The sequence below is a fragment of the Carcharodon carcharias genome, chromosome 6 (genome assembly GCF_017639515.1).
Source record: "Carcharodon carcharias isolate sCarCar2 chromosome 6, sCarCar2.pri, whole genome shotgun sequence".
Classification (NCBI taxonomy): domain Eukaryota; kingdom Metazoa; phylum Chordata; class Chondrichthyes; order Lamniformes; family Lamnidae; genus Carcharodon; species Carcharodon carcharias.
Window position 1 is genome coordinate 144921387 of NC_054472.1, and position 23058 is coordinate 144944444.

General features: G+C 42.9%; 1 protein-coding gene across 5 annotated transcripts in view; it reads left to right on the forward strand.

Annotated features, from left to right (window-relative positions):
- zgc:162816 (uncharacterized protein LOC571260 homolog) overlaps nucleotides 1–23058 on the forward strand; it is a 68977-nt gene that overhangs the window by 22108 nt on the left and 23811 nt on the right. For all 5 annotated transcript variants that reach the window (XM_041189844.1, XM_041189843.1, XM_041189841.1 and 2 more), the window contains exons 3-4: nucleotides 6311–6591; nucleotides 13834–14014. In XM_041189844.1, the coding sequence (XP_041045778.1) occupies nucleotides 6311–6591; nucleotides 13834–14014 (462 nt within the window). The remainder of the gene's footprint in view (nucleotides 1–6310; nucleotides 6592–13833; nucleotides 14015–23058) is intronic.

Genomic DNA, 23058 nt, shown 5'->3' on the forward strand with positions numbered 1-23058 from the left:
CAACTTGGCCTAAATAGCCAAGTGGTTATGGTACTGGGCTTGCAACCCCAAGATCAAGAGTTCAAATCTCACAATGGCAAACTATGAAACAATGTAACTTCATCTGAAACAGATGGAAACAGGTTTACTCAAAAGAGTATCAAGAGTTCAAATCTCACAATGGCAAACTATGAAACAATGTAACTTCATCTGAAACAGATGGAAATGTGTTTGTACTCGAAAGAGTTACATATTCTTAACCTTCCTAACCCTGCCACTACATCCTGGTGCTCCCCTGACATCCACAGCGGAGGTGGAGGCAGCTTGCTGACTGCAACGCCCTGTCTGTGATGACCTATATGGGCGTCCTCTGGAGGGCCAAAAGCTTGGGGGTCCTAGCCTGCTTTCGGGGTCCTGTGTGGCAGTGGCACCCTCCTCGACCTGTGGAGCTAGAGCTGCTGGGGTCCCAGAAAAAGTGGATCCGGATGGGCTGAACACTCCCGGAGTCACCTGGATGGCACCGCGGTGTGCTCCTGCGGATCCTCCTCCCTATGGGTGCCCAAAGGCCCCTGGCTGACTCCTTGAGGAGAAGGGGGAGCTGGAGTGAGGTTGAGCTGCCCCACACCCCTCTTGCGCACAGACTATTGGAGGCCAACTATGGCGTCAGCGATGGAGTTCAGCCCACACAGCAGCGCAGGAGCAACGTCCTGGCAGGCACCATCCTACCAGTGTTGACCTTGGTGTGTTGGCATGCCAGTGCTGTCACCTCAGCCTGAAGGCGGACGGACTCCTCCATTGTGCCTTGCAACCTGAGGAGTGCAGCAGACATCCCTTTTTGATGTTCCCGAGCTTGCCTTTGTTTTTCCAGCAACTGAGACATGACCGAGTCCAGGGGCTCCTCATCTCACTTGGACTCAGCAACATTCTGGCTTCCAGCAGTCCTCCGAGTGCCAGGGAGCTGGGAAGTCCCTGCGCCCACCTGCTGTGGATCAGAAAGTGTGATGTGTTCACCAGATTGTCATCCCGAGGCTACTCTAAATCTAGGTGTGTGTCTCTGCGATGGTGGAGGGTGTGGGTGAGCGCTGTGATGGGACTTCAAAGAGGGTGTCTTCAGATTCCTCTTCAGAGGTTTCTTCTGGGCTTGATTGGAGGCCCTAGATTATGACCCTGTCGGCTGTTTCCCAGATGTGCCTGCAAAAGCCTGTGAAACAAGGCACATCACTCACAGCATGGTTGGCTGATGGATATTGGACTGCTGAATCCCCATTTGGTAGAGCACTGCCAACCTCACCATCAGCACAGGAACAGTCCAGGTCCTCGCCGGCCAGCTCGATGGCTCTGTTTTCAAAGTCCATGAGGACCTTGAATTCAGGCATTCCTCCACCAGTCTGTGACCTCTCTCTCTTATTGTTGTGCCAGCTTGTCCTGCATGAATAGAGATGGAGAGAATGTAAGCAGGACGCCTGGCAGGCCGGACAATAAGTATGCCCCGCATGTATGTGTGGCGAGTGGTCCCACGGACAGGATGAGGACAATGAAGTTGTGTGTGAGAGATTGAATGGTGATGTCCCTTGAACTGGCAGTGAATGAGGGCCTTATGGATATGTGATGGGTTTGTGATTGTGTGAGTTGAGAGTGATGAGAAGAGGGTCTTACCCTGGTGGAACGAAGGAGATCGTTCATCGTCTTGCAGCACTGGGTGGCTGTCCTCTTTTGCAGGGTGTTGGCATTGACCACTGCTGCTGCCGCCTCCTAAGCCGGATTGGTGATTCTGTTACCCATCCTGTGAACAGAGCGTGGGTACAGGACATCACAGCGGGCCTCCACAGCGTCCAAAAGGCACTTGAGGGACACGTCATTGAACCTAGTAATCTTTTTGCCTTTCAGGACTATGTCTTCCGTACAGCAGCCCTGGGCTGGAAGCACTGAGAGGTCTGCGCACGGCTGCACTTTAAATATGGATACAGCCATTTTTGCAGTCTCACCACTTTAAAATCCCTCACACCAACTCCTGAATTCATTGTGCTTCTCATACTCATAACCTTAAGATTCACCAACTCCAAACTAATCAAGGAATTTCAAATATCCTGCAAAGATCCCCAATTTATTATGACGTGGCAGGTGATGTCTGCCAGGCAGACCAAATCCATGAGGGAATCTTGGTTGCGCTATCACAATAGTTTTGCAATTTGTATTTATTACGAGATGCATGCATTGAATTCAGAAGTAATATGTCCACCAAGACCTTTAGAGATTTTTAAAAATTAAATTAAAATATTTATTAACAAAATAAAAGATTTTGAGCGCATACATAAGATTGCAATTACTACTATAATAATTCCTAAAATTCCTATTAACTTGACCTCCAGTTACACTCCCTTTAAGGTAGCAGTCCACAATAGATTTTAGATTTAAAACAAACTCAGCAAGTTAACACAGTACCCTGGACAATGGAATTCCAAATGGCTTTTCTTCAACTTCAGTTTCGATAGATAGCAGACTTATGCACAAATGCTGGAGGCTTCATTCAGGCTATTTCATACAGACCTGTCAGATCTTACATGGCCTTCTGACACATAACCTTTCATCCTCCCTTATATATGTTTTGCTCTTTTTAATATGTAAATTCTATTGTTGCATATGTCTTTAAAACTGTACCTTCCTCACAATATAAAATCTTTCATGTTGCCACTATTTCCAGTAACCTTTGGGAAAAAATAAACATATTCCTTAGCCTTGCTTATCTGGCTAGTTGTAAACAGACTAAAATCCCTTTGAAATCCAAATATCCCTTCGTTTATCTAAAATGCTAATTCCCTTCACACCTTACATGCTAAGCTAACATCCATGTTTATTTATTAAGATGTCAAGCACCTAGCTTTTTTCGATGATTTAAAGCTTGCAGTCTGCTTGACTACAAAATGTAATTAAATCACACACAGACCCAACTATACTTATCTCCATAAACCTATTTCACAATAAACCAGAAAAATATTATGAATAAAGGTTAGCTTCATGACACCTGGAAAAGGGTGTATATTTGTGAGACTAGCTAAGTAGAAATCTTTTGGGAAATGGTGTAAGACTAAATTTAATTGTGTAACTGCAATCTTGCCTGTTTAAGTTTTTTTTCTTTTTGTTAATAAATGTTTTACTTTAATATTTTAAATCTCCAAAAGTAGTAGTGAAATCTCTACTTTTGACTTCAGTACGTATACATTCTCGTAATAAAAATACAAATTGCAAATCGTTGTGATAGTTTGGCCCAGTTCCCCTTTGGGATTTGGTCAGCCTGGCAATTACCACCTGACATATAACAGATGCTAATTGCAATAATGGTGCAAAACTCCTTGTTACTTGAGGATGTCCAAGCTTTAAGTGACTTAATTGTCTTCTGTGGGTCCTCTCATAACTGAAGAGTCCAATGTGAGATTGGTGTGGGCGTTCACAGAACTGGCAGTTCATGTTACCATTGTTGGTGCTTGGGGGAATTTCTGTAGCTGCGCCACCTCTATCCTTCCTCTGGGCACAATGGATATTACAAGTTTGACGTAGATGGTCCTTGAAACATTCTGAACCAAGTTTCAGTGCTTGCCTCCACATGGACTGGTCAGCTGCTGTGTTTTCCCGAGAGGTGGTCTGCAATGCAGACATTTGTGTGGCTCTTCTTTAGGGTATCCCTGTATCATTTGTACTGACCACCTTGATATTGTTTGCCCTGAAACAATTCCCCACAGACGATTCATAGTCATCCATGCAGGAGACATGGCTGCCCATCTAATCTGAATTTTCTGGAGGGGGATCTCCGTGCTTTTAAGCCCAGCGTGATGAGGTTCCTCATTTGTGCTTTTGTCCTGCTATGGAATTCTCATGATGGACCCCAGGTGTCTTTGGTGGAAGAGTTCCAGAGCTTTGATGTGGCAGCTATAGCAGGCCCAGGATTCTGAGCCATACAGCAGGATGGTAAGGGCAATGGCCTAGATAGTAAGGGCAATTGCTAATTATCTTAGGGACAAACAGATCAAGAAAGTAAATACATGGTTAAAAGACTGGTCTGTGACATGTAGAAGCTGTTCCACTGGCATGGGCTGAATCTGAACCAGGCTAAAAGGGAAAGATTAAATAGGACTGTGAAAATTATTATAAACTAATAAAGGGAAGGGGAGTGTTCATGGAGAAGTAATAATAAACCACAGATAAGAATAAAGAGGACATATGATCATAGGGAATGATAATAAGACATATGTTAAACATAAAATGGGAGTGATTTAAAAGAAAGATATTCCATTTTCTTTATAGTACTGTAGAAAGCATCAGTAACCAAAAGTGTGATAGAAATACACTATCAGGACATATAAACAGGTGGAAACAGTTATCCCAATAAAAGTTCTGTACAGGAATGTACATAGCCTAAGAAATAAAACTATTGAGCTAGAAACACAATTTCAGCTCATCTAGTCACTGGAAAAGAGACCTGGCTACAAGCAGGGTATGATTGTGAACTAAATATTCCAAGCTTTCGAATCTTTCAAAAGGATAGGGAAACAGGGAAACTGGGAAAAGAGGTGGAATATTGACAGAAGGCACAATTACAGCCAAAGAAGGGATTTCTGTAAAGGGTCATTAGGCCATGCAGACACTGGGATTGAGTTAAAGAAGAAAGGATATAGGGTTCTGGCACAAATTATCTATCATCCTTCTGATAGTAGTAATTTATTCCATGGTTGAGGGATATATAACTATGGAGATTATGAAAGCATGTTGCAAAAACAATATGGTTCTAATGGCGGTTTTTCATTTCCACAACATCTGGGAGAAGCTGAACAGATCAAGTAGTACAGAAGAATGAATCTCTAATGAGCTGCTTTTAACTCAGCCCATCCATAAGACCATAAGACATAGGAGCAGAAGTTGGCCATTCGGCCCACTGAGTCTGTTCTGCCATTCAATTAGATCATGGCTGATCTGATAACCCTCAACTCCACTTTCCTGCCTTTTCCCCATAACCCTTGATTCACTGACTGATTAAAAATCTGGCTATCTCAGCCTTGAATATACTTAAAGACTCAGCCTCTACAACCCTCTGCAGTAAAGAATTCCACATATTCACTACCCTCTGAGAGAAGAAATTCCTCCTCATCTCTGTTTTAAATGGGCGCCCCCTCACTTTGAGATTATGCTCTGGTCCTAGACTCTCCCACAAGAGGAAATAACCTCCCAGCATCTTCTCTGTCAAGCCCCCTAAGAATGTTAAATGTTTCAATAAGGTCTCCTCTTATTCTTCTAAACTCCAATGAGTACAACTCCAATGAGGCCCAACCTACTCCACCTCTCCTCATAAGGAAATCCCTCCATACCCGGGAACAACCTAGTGAACCTTCTGGGCTGGTGGAATGGTGGAAATGGGCGGAGAGGAAATGATGGCCAGCAGAAACTGTTGCATAACCCCAGCGTTCCTGTTATTTTAAACTTTGGACCTCTGGTAGCAATGAGGCTGTCTGTCACAGGAATATGTTCTAATTAAAATGTGAACCTTGCATCCCTGATGCTGTCATTGGTTGCACATGTGATTTTTACTTAAAATCATTGGGACTGTATGGGGGGTGGGAGGGGTGCACAAAGCTGGCAGTAGAACCTGGGGAGGACAGAAGAGGCCAAGCTAAGAACTTAAATTGATCTTTTCTGCAGATTCCTCATGGGCCAGGAGAAGCTGGGATGCTTCAATTGGACCTTGAAAGTGTGCACCCCCTGCCCTAGTATCCTTGTTTACCCCTTTCCAGAAGCAACATTTCCCCCCTTTCTCCCTAGCATTAACTCCCTGCTGGTGATCATTCTTTTGGTCCCGACATCCTTGGGCTATCAGCCCAATTTCTGTTCCTGCCGTCAGACTAGATTTAAATGAGCCTTGTAGTTAAACGGGCTGCAGGCCTCAGGCTGAACTCACCGTGGGAACTTCTGTCCTGCCCTGCATCCACCCATACCCAATACACTCTGAGTTAAAATAGGTGATAAAATAGAGTCAGGATGGATTTAGAAAATGTAGGTCATGTCTGAAAAAACTAGTTGCATTTTTTTGAGGAGTTCACTAAAATGGACAGAGCAGTGTCTATGGATATTGTGTATATTGATTTCCAGAGGGCATTTGGTAAGGTTCTGCAGAAGAGATCATTAGCAAAAACAAAAGTGCATAGAATTGTAGGTAATCTTGTGATATAGGTTAGGAGTGATTGAGGAATGGAAGTTAGAGAGTAGGAATAAAGGGATTGCGGGATGTACCCATACTTTATTAGTCCCGATGGTGAGCTTGTGGTTTCTCTTTTCTTGATCTTAGGGAATGTGCGGATATTATGACAGGCGGCTCTCGGAGGTGTATCGTAGTCTCCACACTGGCCGAAGCTCATTTCTACGCTGACCGTGGTTTCGATGATATTCTGTATGCCTATCCTCTTCCCTTTGACAAAGTGGATGTCTGCGCTGAGCTGGTGGAATGCCTGGAGATGTTCCATGTGCTGATCGACAGTGAGGCGGCCCTGGCAGAGCTCACAAAAAGACAACTGAAAGATGGGAAGTCGTGGCTGGTGTGGCTGAAAGTGGACTGCAGCAATGGAAGAGGTAAACAAACTTGGAATATTACATGCACTGAGAAACAATTAAGTCAGAAAGGAAAGAAAGAAATTGGATTTGTGTAGCACCTTATAATCAAAGTGCTTCACAGCAGTAGTCACTGTTTTAATGTGGAAAGCACAGCAGCCAATTTGCACACAGCATGGTCCCACCATGAGATAGTATTCATGTAGCACATTTCTAATTCTGATCTCCTGAGCACTAATTTTAATTGCTTCACTATTGCTTTCAACTGCCAAGGCCTAAACTCTGGAATTTCCTCCCTGAGTTGCTCTGCCTCTCTACCTCTCTTTCCTCCGATAATAAGATGCTCCTTAAAACCTATCTCTTTGACCAAACTTTTGATCAGCTACCCTAAAAATCTCCTTATCTGGCTTAGTGCCATATTTTGCTTTATAATGCTCCTGTGAAGCAACTTGGGATGTTTTATTACAATAAAGGTGTTATATACATACATGTCATTGTTGTTGTTGAAAAGACAGACAGGACCTTGGTTTAACGTCTCATCTGAAGAACACCACTCCGCTAGTGCAGCACCCCCTCAGTACTGCACTGGAGTGCCAGCCTGGATTACATGTTCAAGGCTCTAGAGTGAATCCACAACTTGCTGATTTTTGAGCGTGCTGCCACCAAGGCACAGCTGACACCAGTAGAATGATAGGCAAGTTACCGAGCCTTATTGATGAAAAGATCCCAGGTTTGATCCCTGGTCTGCATTGAGTGAGTTGATCTGAACTGGAGTAATATTTGGGGTATTTCCAATGGAGAAGTGAAGACTATTACTAATGGAATTTTCTATAGTTTGTAAATCTGCAGCTCCTGTTCTGCAGAAGATGTCACATTGTTCAAAGAAGAAAAAATCAGCAGAAAATGGCTGATATCTTTTTTTGAAAGATAGAATTCCATTGGAGTTGAGTAATGTGGGATGGGATTCCAAAAGAATTGGGGTAAGAGGGATGGAATTCTATGGGAGGGACAGGTACTACACAGTAGGGTTTCATGTGAGGTTAAGCTTAGTAATCAGTTTTTGTGCAGCAAAATTCAATAGACAGTAGTAAGATAACTAAGGGCAGGATTTTGCCCTTAGCGGGGGTGCTCGGTGGGGGCGGGTGGGGGTGATCGGGAAGCTGACCATGCACGATCCATGCTGGGTGGGCCTTAATTGGCCTGCCAGCGTGAAATCGTGTTGTGGTGCCGATCGCTACCTGTGCGGGCGGGGGGAGGAGGGAGATCCAGGCCTAGTGCATAGTTCGCGCATGCACGAGAATGAGTGCTTCAGTCTCCCTGAGGCATGGAGCTGCCTCAAGGAGACTGAAGCCCTGTTTAAGAAAAATCATGAACAGAATAAACATTTATAAAACATGTCCCCTGCTGTGACTCTGTCACATGAGCTGGAACATGTTTTTAATTTAAAAAATTAAGTTTTTAATTAGTATTTATTTGCTTTAGAAAACCTCATCCTGCTCATGGATGAGGTTTCATAAAAAATGTAAAGGCCGCTTGGCCTTTTCGCCTGCCTGCCAACCATTAGGTTGGACAGGCAGCGTAAATTTGAATTTAATTCGATTGTTAATGGCCTTAATAGGCCTTTTAATTATTGGCGGGCGCGCAGCCGACTCTGGCGCGTGCCCGCCGAGCGAAATATCCCAAGATTGCACGGCCGACATTGCGCATCATTTTACGTTCAGGCCTGTCAGGCGCACACTTGTACACTGAGTGTAATAATCTGCCCAAAGTTAACCTGATTTCAGTGGTGCTAGTTGAGGGAGGATTATTGGTTAGGACACTGCTCTTTCAATTGTCTCATTAAGTTCTCCTTGTGCATCAGAGGGAATTGCAATTTCCATGTAAACATCTGTGCAAACCAAGTACTGCGGATAGGTGTGAAGACCAAGGGTCTTCTCCTAACTGAAACTCCCCCCTAAACCAGCAGCATCCTCCGTCACTGTCATTTTAATTTTATCCATTCATGGTATTGATGAGCCTCCCACTGCAGAAGTGGGAAGTTTATGAATAGAATGCAGATTGGGGTCCAATGATGCAATTAGAACCCAACGTGATGTTAAATGATTCTGGATGGGTTTCAGAGAGGTCAGTAATGTTACTGAGGGAGCCAGGCAGGATTCCGCAGTCGGGTGGATGAAAAGGGGCCATGTGACCTATAAATTAACAACATTGTCAGCTGCTCTTTATTTTCATTGTGGACTCTGATTCTTTGATGACTGTGGGGTTTTGGTTGTAACTAGACAACTTTTCAAAAAAAAGTAGGAGAAGTTGATTATGGGTGCTGCTTTAGCTGCACTCTTTCTGAATTAAGAAGAAGTTAGTATTGTTTTTATGGCACCTTGCTGTGTGAAATTTGCTGCTGCGTTTCCCACATTACAACTGTGACTGCACTTCCGAGGAGGACAACTAAAAAAGAAATAAGGAGGGAGAAGATTAAATATGAGGGTAAACTAGCCAGTAATATAAAAGAAGATTGGAAGAGTTTTTTTAGATATATAAAGGGTAAGAGAGAGGCAAAAGTGGACATTGGGCTGCTGGAAAATTACACTGGAGAAGTAGTAGTGGGGAACGAAGCAATGGCGGAGGAACTGAATAGGTACTTTGCGTCAGTCTTCACAGTGGAAGAGACGAGTGACATCCCCAAAGTTCAAGAGAGTTGGGGGGCAGAGGTGAGTATGGTGGCCATTACCAAGGAGAAGGTGCTAGGAAAACTGAAAGGTCTGAAGGTGGATAAATTACCTGGACCAGATGGATTACAGCTCAGAGTTCTGAAGGAGATAGCTGAAGAGATAGTGGAGGCGTTAGTGGCGATCTTTCAGGAATCGCTGGAGTCAGGGAGGGTCCCAGAGGACTGGAAAATTGCGAATGTAACCCCCCTGTTTAAGAAGGGATTGAGGCAAAAGACGGGAAATTACAGGCTGATTAACCTGACCTTGGTCATTGGTAAGATTTTAGCCTCCATTATTAAGGATGAGATTTCAGAATACTTGGAAGTGCATGGTAAAATCGGGCAAAGTCAGCATGGTTTCATCAAGGGGAGGTCATGCCTGACAAATCTGTTAGAATTCTTTGAGGAGGTAACGAGCAGGTTAGAAAAAGGAGAGCCAATGGATATAACCTACTTGGATTTCCAGAAGGCCTTTGACAAGGTGCCGCACAGGAGGCTGCTCAGTAAGATAAGAGCTCATGGTGTTAGAGGCAAGGTACTAGCATGGATAGAAGATTGGCTGTCTGGCAGGAGGCAGAGAGTGGGGATAAGGGGGTCCTTCTCAGGATGGTGGCCGGTGACCAGTGGAGTTCCGCAGGGGTCAGTGTTGGGACCACAACTTTTCACTTTATATATTAATGATCTAGATGAAGGAACAGAGGGCATCCTGGCTAAGTTTGCAGATGATACAAAAGTGGAGGGACAGGTAGTATTGAGGAGGCAGGGAGGCTGCAGAAGGATTTGGACAGGTTAGGAGAATGGGCAAAGAAGTGGCAGATGGAATACAACGTGGGGAAGTGTGAGGTCATGCACTTTGGTAGGAAGAATAGAGGCATATACTATTTTCTAAATGGGGAGAGAATTCAGAAATCTGGAGTGCAAAGGGACTTGGGATTCCTAGTCCAGGATTCTCTTAAGGTTAAGGTGCAGGTTGAGTCAGTAGTTAGTAAGGCAAATGCAATGTTGGCATTTATTTTGAGAGAACTAGAATATAAAAGCAGGGATGTGCTGCTGAGGCTTTATAAGGGTCTGGTCAGACCACATTAAGAATATTGTGGGCAATTTTGGGCCCCATATCTCAGGAAGGATGTGCTGGCCCTGGAGAGGGTCCAGAGGAGGTTCACGAGAATGATCCCAGGAATGAAAGGCTTAACATATGAGAAACATTTGAGGACCCTGGGACCAAACTCGATGGAGTTTAGAAGGATTAGGGGGGATCTGATTGAAACTTACAGAATACTGAAAGGCCTGGATAGAGTGGATGTGGGGAAGATGTTTCCATTAGTAGGAGAGACTAGGACCCGAGGGCACAGCCTCAGAGTAAAGGGAAGACCTTTTAGAACAGAGATGAGGAGAAACTTCTTTAGCCAGAGAGTGTAGAATCTATGGAATTCATTGCCACAGAAGGCTGTGGAGGCCAGGTCATTGAGTGTATTTAAGACCAAGATAGATAGGTTCTTGATTGATAAGGGGATCAAAGGTTACGAGGAGAAGGCGGGAGAAAGGGGTTGAGAAATTTATCAGCCATGATTGAATGGCGGAGCAGACTCAATGGGCCGAATGGCCTAATTTCTGCTCCTATGTCTTATGGTCTTATGGTCTTAATGTGCTGTAAAGCACTCTGAGGCCGTGAAAGGTGCTATATAAATGTGAACTCTTTCTTACCCGCAAATTGGCTGCTTTTGCCCATTTTAACAACAACCTTAAAGAGGTATTTCATTGGCTATGTAATGTGTTTGGGATGTCCTGAGGATGTGAAAGATGTTTTATGAACCTCATGATATAATACATATAAATTATAAAGTTCTTTTATCTCTTGGAGATACAGTTGTCTTTATCTGAGCCTCTGAGTTTTGGTGAGTGAAGCCACATACCCTACAGCTTAGTTGGAAACGGGATCTCTGTTAAAGTCTGGAAGGTGAATCTGGAGCCATGCCAATGGAGTCAACATTTAATCTCTGCTGTATGCTGAGTTAGCTGATTTCTAGTTGGGCCAACACCTAGGGAATCTACAACAAAAACAGAGAATGCTGGAAAAACTCAGCAGGTCTAACAGCATCTGTGGAGAGAAAAACAGTTAATGTTTCAAGTCCGTATGACTCTTCTTCAGAGCTAAAGAGAAGGGAACCTACAATTGGTACCAGCTTCCCTGGATTAGGAAGGGGGAAGATCAAGCACTCCAAATCACTATTCAGTGACCCAGTTTTTGTGTGTGTGTGTGTTCGTTTCCCTGTTTTTCCTTTCTAGTGTGCCTGTCTAGGTCAATTGGACACACCATATGGTGATAGCCCAGCACTATTTGCATTAAACATTGACTCAGTTAGTAGCACTCTCACTCAATGAACCAGAAGATTGTGCTTTCCTACAACAGTATCTACACTTCAAAAATACTTAATTGGCCGGAAGGTGCTTTGAGATCGGTGGTCATGAAAGGCGTGAGATAAATGCAAGTCTTTCTTTTTCAAGCCCCACCCCATATACCTTATGTTAGGCTGACACTTTAGTGCCAATACTGAGGAAGTGTGATATTCCTGAGGCATTAAACAAAAGGGGCCTTCCTCTGCATACAAAGAGCAAGGGATTCTCTCAGAGCCCTAGCTAATGTTTATCCCCCAACCAACAACACCAAAAGCACTGAGCAACTCTGTTTCTGGAATACACAAATTGGCTGTTGCGTTTGCCTATCTAACAACAGTTAGTACTTTGCATTTCAAAATGTGACTCATATATGTGAAGCATTTGGAAATTTCCTAAGACGATAAAGCTCTGTGTAAAAAGCCAATTTCTTTATTTTTTAACTCAAAATTCGGCTGCTGAACATATTTGTGGTGTTGGGGTGGTGTGCTGATGTGGGCTGATGACAGAAGTATGTGTGGATTTTGCTATCATCAAATTTTTGACCTGAAAATTTACCTTAAATTAGATCAGCTTCCAGTGCAATCCCATGATACAACCACTAGGTGCCACTGCAGCCTATGGAAGTGGCATATTCTCCGGCTTTATCAAACGGACACAAACAAAAATCTGGATTTCTGCCTCTTTGTGGAATGGAGTGTTCCCAGAAAACAGATGCGGATGAGAAAGACCAGTAGGCCTGTCCAGAAAGAAATTCTCTGTCCATCATTAAAGCATTCAGCTTTTTTCTTAAATGATACTGCCAGGTATTCACTCATTCCAGGTGTTGATCAGTATTTAGTAAAACAGCAATAATTCATAGTCATATGGCCCCTTTAACGTAGAGGGAAAGAAAATGTCCTGAGGCATTTCACAGAGATGAGGTAAAGAAAAGACACCAAGCAAGTTGGATTTAGAACAGTGATCAAGATACCAGTCAATGGGATGGTTTTAAGTTCTTAAAGGAGGAAAGGGAAGTTGAACAATATCCAAACAAGAAACAGAATTACCTGGAAAAACTCAGCATGTCTGGCAGCATCGGCGGAGAAGAAAAGAGTTGACGTTTCGAGGCCTCATGACCCTTCAGCAGAACTGAGGACTCGAAACGTCAACTCTTTTCTTCTCCACCGATGCTGCCAGACCTGCTGAGTTTTTCCAGGTAATTCTGTTTTTGTTTTGGATTTCCAGCATCCGCAGTTTTTTGTTTTTATTCAAACAAGAAAGACTTGCATTGACTTTCATGACCTCAGAACATCTCAAAGTGCTTTAAAGACAATTAAGTGCTTTTGAAGTGTAGTCTATTGTAATGCAGGAAACATGGCTGTCAATGTGAACTCAGGAATCCCACAAGCATTTTTCATTGATGTTGACTGAGGGATTAAATATTGGCTAGGCCAGCAAGGAGAACTCTCCTGTTCTTCTTCACAATAGTGCCATGGGATCTTTTACGTCCACCTACAGTGCTGTAACTTGCAAAGCTATGGACCCAGTGATGGAAAGTGGGATTAAAAACGAGCAGCTAGTTTCTTTTTTCTTTTTTTTTGGCCAGAGCAGACACGATGGGCTGAATGGCCTCTTGTTGTGCTGTAACTTCTCTATGGCAGGCAGGACTTTGGTTTGAAACTTCATTTGAAGTATGGCCCCCACGATATGCAGCAATCCCTTAGTACCATGCAAAACAATAATCTAGAATTTGTGCTCAAGCTTCTGGAATGGAGCTTGTGAGCCACATCCTTCTGACTCATAGGGAAATGTCCTGACGTCAGTCTTAAATTATCCTTTTGTGTCGCTTTGTGCTACTGACAAGGATTAGTTAGATGTAATGTGCCAGTCTATTTGTCAACTGGTTTACTATCTAATATATCTCTATAAGGTGACCTCTTTCCTTTGCAGACTGAAAATCCAGGGGGCCAGTTTTAACCTGGAGCAGGTTGTGGGTGGGATGGGATGGGGGGTGGCAGAGGAGTGCAGGGGACTGCCAAGGGGGACTGATCTGAGCTGGGCTATTGAAATAAAATTAATAAATGAGCCTGACAGAGGAAATCTCGAGTGGGTTCAGGTTACCATGTGTGTGTGAAGTGCAGCAGGTTCAGATTTTTAATGCACTTTCTTCCTGCCCACAGTCGGGGTGCGACCCGAGGACCCTGCGGCGCTGATACTGGCGAAATCCATAGCGGATTGCAAGGGTGTGGAGCTGGCAGGGGTGTATGCACATTGTGGGAATTCCTACCAGGCAACTGGAGTGAAGGAGATCCAGGCTGTGGCCCAGGAAACCACCACCGCCACACTGGGATTTATGGAGAAGTACAAGCATTTTGTTTTAAAAATAATTTAATACTTCTTTTCTTTTGGGGGTGTCAAAGGGAGGAAGGCAGCAGATAATGTAATCAGTTAATCCAAGGTATCAACTGTGGCTCAGTTGGTTGCAATCTTACCTCAAAGTCAGAACGTCCTGGTTCCATACCCACTCCAGAGATTTGAGGAGAAAATGCAGGCTGGCACTCCAGTGCTGAGGCAGTGATGCATTGTCAGATGAGCCATCTGTCAGATGCAAAGGCCTCTTCTCTGCAGATGTAAAAGATCCCATGTCACTATTCCACAAGAGTACAGGGGAGTTATCCCTGGCATGCTGGTGATGTTTATCCCTCAGCCAACAGCAATAAAATTTGGATTCTTTGGTTATTATCACATTATTATAGCTCAAATTGGCTGCTACATTTCCTTCATTACAACAGTGACTACACTTCAGTACTTCATTGGCTTTGGGACATCCTGATGTTGTGAAAGGCACTGTATCAATGTTAGACACAGAGTACAAGATTTTTGCATCTGTAAGCCACTTAAGAGCCGCAGTTGGAATCCATAATTCTGTTAATCTCACTATATCCCTGCAACAAATCATTCTTGGCATTCTAAATGTAGGGTTCTATTCACTGATGATGCAGCAGCCCTTTCCAAACCTCCAGGCTTAAGAAATTGAAACAGAACAAGCCAGCGAATTGGGAATATAAGTGAAAATAGGACTAGGTTCATGCATCATATTTCCAGGCCTCAGGGTCACGTTGTTGTTTGTAGTTTGGACAGTCCTGCATCAACAGCTTCTGTTTATTGTCTGTCTCTCCCCATCTCTCCTGTAAGCATTGAGTCATGGGCATTGGCAGGCTTCCAACACCTTGCTTAAGCAACTGCTATTTCATGTGCAAGTCTAGGCAACGTGTGCCAGCGGGCAATCAGAGTTCCAGACTGGCCCTCACCCAATGTTCACCAGCACAGAGAGAGTCAAGAACTTCAGGCATAGGGGAGCAGATGGAATTGAGGGCGGTGGGGGAGGGGAGGAGAAAGATAAAGATTTTCTCTGTAGGAACCTTTTAAATGCAACTCTAATATCTTCCCTCGTTGACCCCTGCCCCCAAAGATAGAGCTCCATTTCTGCACTATGGTGAGATTTTTTTAAACCGGCTTCAGGTAATAACACAGTCTTTGAACTCGACCCCATCAAACAGCAGGGAGGTGGGGGTGTTTGGTAGACTTGAGTGATGATGAAGGCCTGTGAATGTAAAAGAGGCCTGTAGCTGTTCTACGAGATAATGGCTACTTCCAAAATGTGAATTGTTAAGTGTTTAACAGCCTCTTGTGCCACTTCCTTCTCCCACCCCCCTTCCCCTAAGGGATGTTATGTCCAATCATTTTATAACTGCATGCAGATACTACAACCTTTAATTACTTTCTGCCTCTGATGTCTAACAAGGATCAGGTTACAGGCTTCAAGCAGGAGGAAAATCATTGACCCAACACTGCTATTATCTCCTTTTGTCTGACTTTATATCAATTCGCAGTTGGTAGGACAGGGAGAGCAGAGAGGAAAAAACACCTTTTATAAGGAGGTAGATCAGGAAAATTCCAGGGTTATACATCTGGTTCATTCTGAGTTACAAGATCACAAGATAATTAAAACGAGGGAGGCCATTTAACATTCATCTAGAGATACCTGACGAGTCAGGCATATTGTACCATTCAATCATCAAACAATTCCAGATATTGAATTGTTCAATTGTCAAACAATTCTGGGGTTCTACTACTTGATCTAGCTGTCCTTTGTTATGTTGATTACTCTGTGTAAAGGAGAATTTCTAGATATTCTCCTAAAATAGGCTTTTATTAATTTAAACCTGTGTTTGCTGACTGTACACTCATAATTTAATGTCCTGGATTTACCTTTTCTATTCCCTCAACCTTCTTGTATCCCTCAGTAAGATTACCTCATCGTAACCTCCTTTCCAGTCTATAAAGCCCAAGTTTCTACAATTATTCCTCATAATTCAAGTTCTAATGGGGATCAAACTTGTGTCTCTTCCCTACACTGTTTCCAGCAGTTGAATGCCTCCCTTGTGTCTCAATTATAAGACTGAACATGGTGCGTAAGCTGTGGTCACTTGTAGGAAACAAGGGAGTCAATATCCATGCAACAAAGTCCCACAAACAGAAATGTGATGACTGTTAATTTTATATCAATTGCGTTTAATTATATGCAGGTGGAGGGCATTAACTGGGGTTTCACTTGAACACATATAAAGAGATAAAAACAAAAAACTGCGGATGCTGGAAATCCAAAACAAAAACAGAATTACCTGGAAAAACTCAGCAGGTCTGGCAACATCGAAACGTCAACTCTTTTCTTCTCCGCCGATGCTGCCAGACCTGCTGAGTTTTTCCAGGTAATTCTGTTTTTGTTTTACATATAAAGAGATACTTACTGAAACTGTGACATGGTTGAGTTAGGAGATGTAAGCTTGTAATGTTTAACTCCATAAATAAATGTAAGACTGATTAGTAATTGATTCCAGTATTATTCTTCACCAACTGGCTTTACAGAGAATAACAATATCCACATAATCTGTTAGTGTTAGTTGGAAGATAAATACTGGATAGGCTGCTGGGAGACCACCCCCGTCTTTCTTCAAAATAGTGCAATATGATCTTTTACATCCACCTGAGAAGGCAGACAGGACCTTGATTTAACATCTCGTCCAGAAGACGGCACCACTGATAGTCTAGTGCAATACTAAGGCAGTGCTATGCTATCAGCCAAGTTTAGAGTTCAAGTCTCTGGAATGGGGCTTGAAACTACAACCTTATGCTCTAATTTGTAAGAGAGAAAGTGCTATCACATAATCAAGGCTAACATCTCAAAGAAAACAGATAAAGTAGAATGAAAATTCTGGTCTGGAGTAGCAGCCTAAAATGCACATGGATACATGGTGGGGCGGTGGGGTGCATATAAAATGCAACCCATAGCCACAGCCAAGTCTCCACAGATCATGTGGAAGTATAAAACACTGGTTTCACTGGTTTGACCTCAGTTGAAGTATTTCATCCAGTTCTGGGCACCACACTTTAAGAAGGATGTGAAGGCATTAGAGGGGATGCAAAATAGTGGGGGGGGGGGGGGGGGCATAGTGCTATTGTCACTGGACTGGTAATCCAGAGACCCAGGGTCATGTTCTGGGGTCCTGGGTTCAAATCCCCTCATGGCAGGTGGTGGAGTTTGAATTCAATAAAAATCTGGAATTAAAAGTCTAATGATGACCCTGAAACCATTGTCAACTGTCATAAAAACCCATCTGATTTACTAATGTCCATTAAAGAAGGAAATCTGCCATTCTTAGTCAATGTAGACTCCAGACCAATAAGCAATGTGGTTGATTCTGAAACACCACTCAATTCTCAAGGAAATGAGAGAAGGGCAATAAATGCTGGCCCGGCCAGCAATGCCCACATCTCATGAATAAAATTTAAAAAAAGACTTCTCCAGGGAGAAGAGAAGATTGTGAGGAAATTTGAAAGAAATGTTCAAAATTATGAGGGGTCTGGACAGAGTAGATAGGGAGAAACTGTTCATATTGGTGGAAAGATCGAGAACCGGGGACAGAGATTGGCAAAAGAAGACCTGAGGAAAAACATTTTTTATGTAGCAAGTGGTTAGCATCTGGAATGCACTGCCTGAGAGTGTGGAGGAGGCAGATTCAATCGTGACATTCAAAAGAGAATTGGATCATTATTTGAAGAGAAAGAATTTGCAGGTGAATTGCTCTTGAGAGAGTCAGAACAGACACAACAGGCTGAATGGCCTTCTTTTGTGTTGTAACCATTGTATAATTCTGATTCTCTGATTAGCAAAGATCATTAAAGATGAATCATATTTCATATCACACAATGCCATAGCCATTGTAACACAGAATCTAGAGTGACTTAAAAATATATTTTTACCTAAAAAAAATGAATCCAGCAAATATCTTATCCACCTTAGTTTAGCCTTTAATTATATTTTTAATATCCTTAATGTTTTTGTTGTTCTTAATCTGATTGTGAATTTAAGGCTTTTATCACCCTTTGTGTAAAGTAGTTTAACTTGTTTTTGCTCCTATACTTGTGAGCTCATAACTTTGCTGCCTATCCCTATAGTTAATTAATTACTTATTACTTTAAATCTGTCTCTCCCCTCATCCTTCTGTGTTTTCTTCACTTCTCCCTCCCTGATTCCTGGAGAGGGAACAGGGAACACATCCATTGGGTGTTCCTGGTGGAGCTAGTTGTAAAATTTGGCCCCAGCTGGAGTATTCTGAGCAGTACCCTTTAGAAACGAAGTGGAGGGTTTAGAGAGGGTATAGAAGAGAAATACTGGAATGGTTCAAGGATGAGTGGTTATTGGGTAAACTGGAAAAGCTGGAATTGTTATCCTTAGAGCAAAAAAGGCTAAGAGGAGAGAGGCATTTTAATTCATGAAGGATTTAGAGAGTAGGCAAATAGAAGATGTTTCCAATGGTTGAAGTGTTGATAATCAAAGGGCACAGGTCTATAGGGATTGGCAATAGAATCAGAGGTGAAATGAAGGAAAACCTTTTAATGCAGTGAGTGGTTAGGATTTGGAATACACTGCTTCCTAGGGTGCATACCTTCAAAAGGGAATTGGATAAATATCTGAAGAAGAACATATTGCTGGGGTAGGGGGGAAAATGCAGGGAAGTGTGACTAACTTCTTTAATCTTTGAAAGCCAATGTAGACTTAATGAGCCAAATGGCTTCCTTCAGTGCTGTAATATTCTAAAGGGGCAAAATTCAATGCCCCTGTAAACGGGCACGGTGTTCACGTTGCAGGATTAGCCCGCACCTTTCCTTCCAATTCAGGGAGCAAACCTCAAGCTGCTTGCTCATTTAAATGATAATAGCATGCAGTCTAGCACTAACAAAAACAGAATTACCTGGAAAAACTCAGCAGGTCTGGCAGCATCGGCGGAGAAGAAAAGAGTTGACATTTCGAGTTCTCATGACCCTTCAACAGAACTGAGTTCTGTTGAAGGGTCATGAGGACTCGAAACATCAACTCTTTTCTTCTCCGCAGATGCTGCCAGACCTGCTGAGTTTTTCCAGGTAATTCTGTTTTTGTTTTGGATTTCCAGCATCCGCAGTTTTTTGTTTTAATCTCTGCAGTCTAGCACTAAATGCCTTAGCAGCCGCTAAACTTTTGTCTGAAGCTAGCACCACTTAAAGCAAGCCTGCATTACTTAAAGCCAGCCTGCACCTCTTAAAGTGCATTCCAGCTGCAGCAGATGCTGGAACTGGCTGGGGAAGAGCCTCTGACCTGTGAGAAAAGTGGCTGAGGTGCAAAGAGGAATAGCATGCACTGGAAGCCTTGGTGCATGAGATGAATGGGGGATGTTTTGCCACCGCTGGGAAACTGATGCAGGGCCGATCCCACAATTAAGTGGGGCTGGCCGCCATGGTTCCTGCCACAGCAGATTACATTAAATCCAGCTCATGGTAACTGGAACCAGGTACTGGAGTCTTTCTGTGCTTTTAGATCTGTACCTGTGTGAGTCAACAATTTCAGGTCAGGGCTGGGAAACTGGATGGGAATGAGAAATTGTCTGGATCTGGCAGAAGAATTGACTGTGCTGTCCACATTCTGGAAATTTTTATCGAAACCGTTTGAAGGTGAAAACCAACTTGGGTGAATTGGCAGCCTGTTTTACAATCTACCTGTTACTGTGCTTTTGGTAGAGAAAACTGGGTGAGTGTAAATGGCTGCTGAGTCACTATTGCATCTTTTGTGTTGCTGCATGTCCAAGATGACATTCAAACCCAATCTGAGTACAGTTGGTCCCTGGGGGCTGGGAGTGAAAGAATTGCAGAGCAGTGGTGGAGGGGCAGGGGTGGGGGGTAGGGTAGGAAGGGAGAGAATCCTTTAAGCACCCATTAACGTATCAATGGCATCCCATGAGAATGTGCTGACTATATCACAATCCTGTGTGAGAAACCACAAATAAATTTAAACTCAAGAACCTTCCTCCCACCCCAATGTCATCATCCCTCTCCACCGGAAATGTGGCTGTAAACACTTGCCACCCAGGACTTGGGTGTTCCTGATACATAGTTCACTAGATTCAGCTCTAGTATGCTTTGTTTCCAAGAGTTGTATTGCATGGCTCCTTTTCCTTAGTTTGGCAGATCAGACAGATTCTTTTGTAATTTATTCTGAGTCGGCAGTGATTTGGTCATAGAAGTTGTCTGAATGGTCTGTTCATTGCAGTGGTTGGGGGGGCGGTTAGGAGCATTGGGACATCGGCACTATAGTGATGTCCCTTCTTCTCCCCCTTATCTGAAGTTGCGATCAGTGTTGCACATTACTCTGCGTCTCATCCAGTTGATGGGGCATCACAGCCAAGTCTGATTTTATGTTTCCCTACGTTTCCTTGATGCACTCATACACATTCACTTATACACTTACACACACGTGTTCACCTATACATCAGATGCACATGTTTTCTAGACACTCACACACACACAGACACACACCCCCAACCATAAATATAATTAACGATGGAGCATCCAAACCTCTGAGGTAGAGAATTCCAAGGATTCACAACCCTTTGAGTGAAGAAATTTCTCCTCATCTCAGTCCTAAATCATCATCCCTTATCCTGATACTGTGCCTATGTGTTTTAGACTCCCCGACCAGGGAAACAACCTCTCATTGTCTACCCTGGAATATTTATTTCCCAACTTGGTCATCATGTGACCATGTCCCTGTGATGGAAATTAGATCTAAAACATTTATCCCTACTTGTGCCATTAGTTCATCTACCTTATTGTGGATGTCTCATGCATTCAGATAAAGAGCTATTCCCTGCATGGTCCTTACTTGCTGATGCACAATTACTGTTAAGTTCTCTGTCCTTTCTGTCCCACTCTGCTTGTCTTTATCACTACATTGGTTTGTTGCCTCAACCCTTCTCTTTAGATTTCTAAATCTCCCTTCACCCAAACCTTCCCCATTCCCCCCCATTAGCTTAAAGCCCCATCCACAGCCCTAGTTATACAATTTACCAGGACACTAGTCCCAGCCAAGTGGAATCCATCTGAATGGAACAGCTCTCTATTTCCTGAGTACTGGTGCCAATTCCCCATGAATCAAAGCTCCTTCTTCCCACACCACTCATTGACCACATGTTTAATTATCTAAACTGCTTGACCCTGTGCCAATTGCATGTGGCTCAGATAGCAGTCCAAATTTGGACCCTATAACTCTTCAAACTCTCTCAGCAGAACATCATTCCTATTCTACCTATGTACCTATAAACATACAAATTAGGAGTAGGCCACTTGGCCCCTCGAGCATGCTCCACCATTCAATAAGATCATGGCTGATCTGATTGTAACTTCCCGCCTACCCCTGATAACCTTTCACCCCTTTGTTTATCAAGAATCTATCTACTTCTGCTTTATAAATATTCAAAGGCTTTGCTTCCATTGCCTTTTAAGGAAGGGAGTTCCAAAGACACATTACCCTCTGAGAGAAAAAAAATTCTCCCACAAGAGGAAACATTCTCTCTACATCCACCCTGTCAAGACCCCTCAGGATCTTATATGTTTCAATGAAGTTGCCTTTTACTCTTCTATACTTCAGTGTATACAAGCCTATCCTGTCCTAACTTTCCTCATAAGACAACCTGCCCATTCTTGGTATTAGTTTAGTAAACCTTCTCTGAACTGTTTCCAACACATGCACATCTTTCCTTCCCCTTGCAATAAACAATAATGTTCTATTAGCTTTCCTAATTACTTGCTGTACCTGCATATTAGCCTTTTGTGATTCATGCACTGGAATACCCAGATACTGGAATACCTAATCATCTCAGAGCTCTGCAATCTCTCACCATTTAGATAATACACTTTTTTATTCTGCTGCCAAAATGGACAATTTCACATTTTCCCACATTATATTCCATTTGCCAGATCTTTGCCTACTCACTTAACCTATTTATGTCCCCTTGTAGCTGCCTTGTGTCCTTTTCACAACTTACTTTCCTACCTATCTTTGTATCATCAGCAAATTTAGCAACCATACCTTCGATTTCTTCATCCAAGTCATTTATGTAAATTGTAAAAAGTTGAGGCTCCAGCACTGATCCCTGTGGCACAGCACTTGTCACATCCCGCCAACCAGAAAAAGACCCATTTATGGCTACCCTCTGTTTCTTGCTAGCTAGCCAATCTTCTACCCATACCAACATGTTACCCCCTATACCATGAGCTTTTATTTTCCCCAATAACCATTGATGTGGCACCTTATCAAATGCCTTCTGGAAATCTAAGTACAATACACCCACTGGTTCCCCTTTATCCACGCACATGTAACTCCTTCAAAGAACTCCAAGAAGTTAGTTTAACACGATTTCCCTTTCACAAAACCATGTTGACTCTGCCTGATTACCTTAAATTTTTTGATTTTTTTCTAAGTGCCCTGCCATAACATCTTTAATAATAGCTTCCAACTTTTTCCCTATGACAGATGTTAAGCTAACTGACCTGTAGTTTCCTGCTTTCTATCTCCCTCTCTTTTTGAATAGAGGAGTTACATTTTCAATTTTCCAATCCAATTGCACTTTCCCCGAATCCAGGGAATTTTGGAAAATTAAAACTGACACATCAACCATCTTACTACCCACTTCTTTTAAGACTCTAGGATGAAGTCCATCAGGATCCGGGGACTTATCAACCCGCAACTCCAAGAATTTGCTAAGCACCACTTCCCTGGTGATTGTAATTTTCCTGAGTTCCTCCCTCTCTTCTAATTTCTGATTTACACCTATTTCTGGGATGTTACTTGGAACCTCTATAATGAAGACCAATGCAAAATGCCTGTTCAGTTCATCTGCCATCTCTTTACTTTCCATTATTAATTCCCTTAACTCACTTTCTATAAAGTCAACACTCACTTTGATAACTCTTTTCTTATTTAGCTATATATAGAAACTCTTACTATCCGTCTTTATATTTCTAGCTAGCTT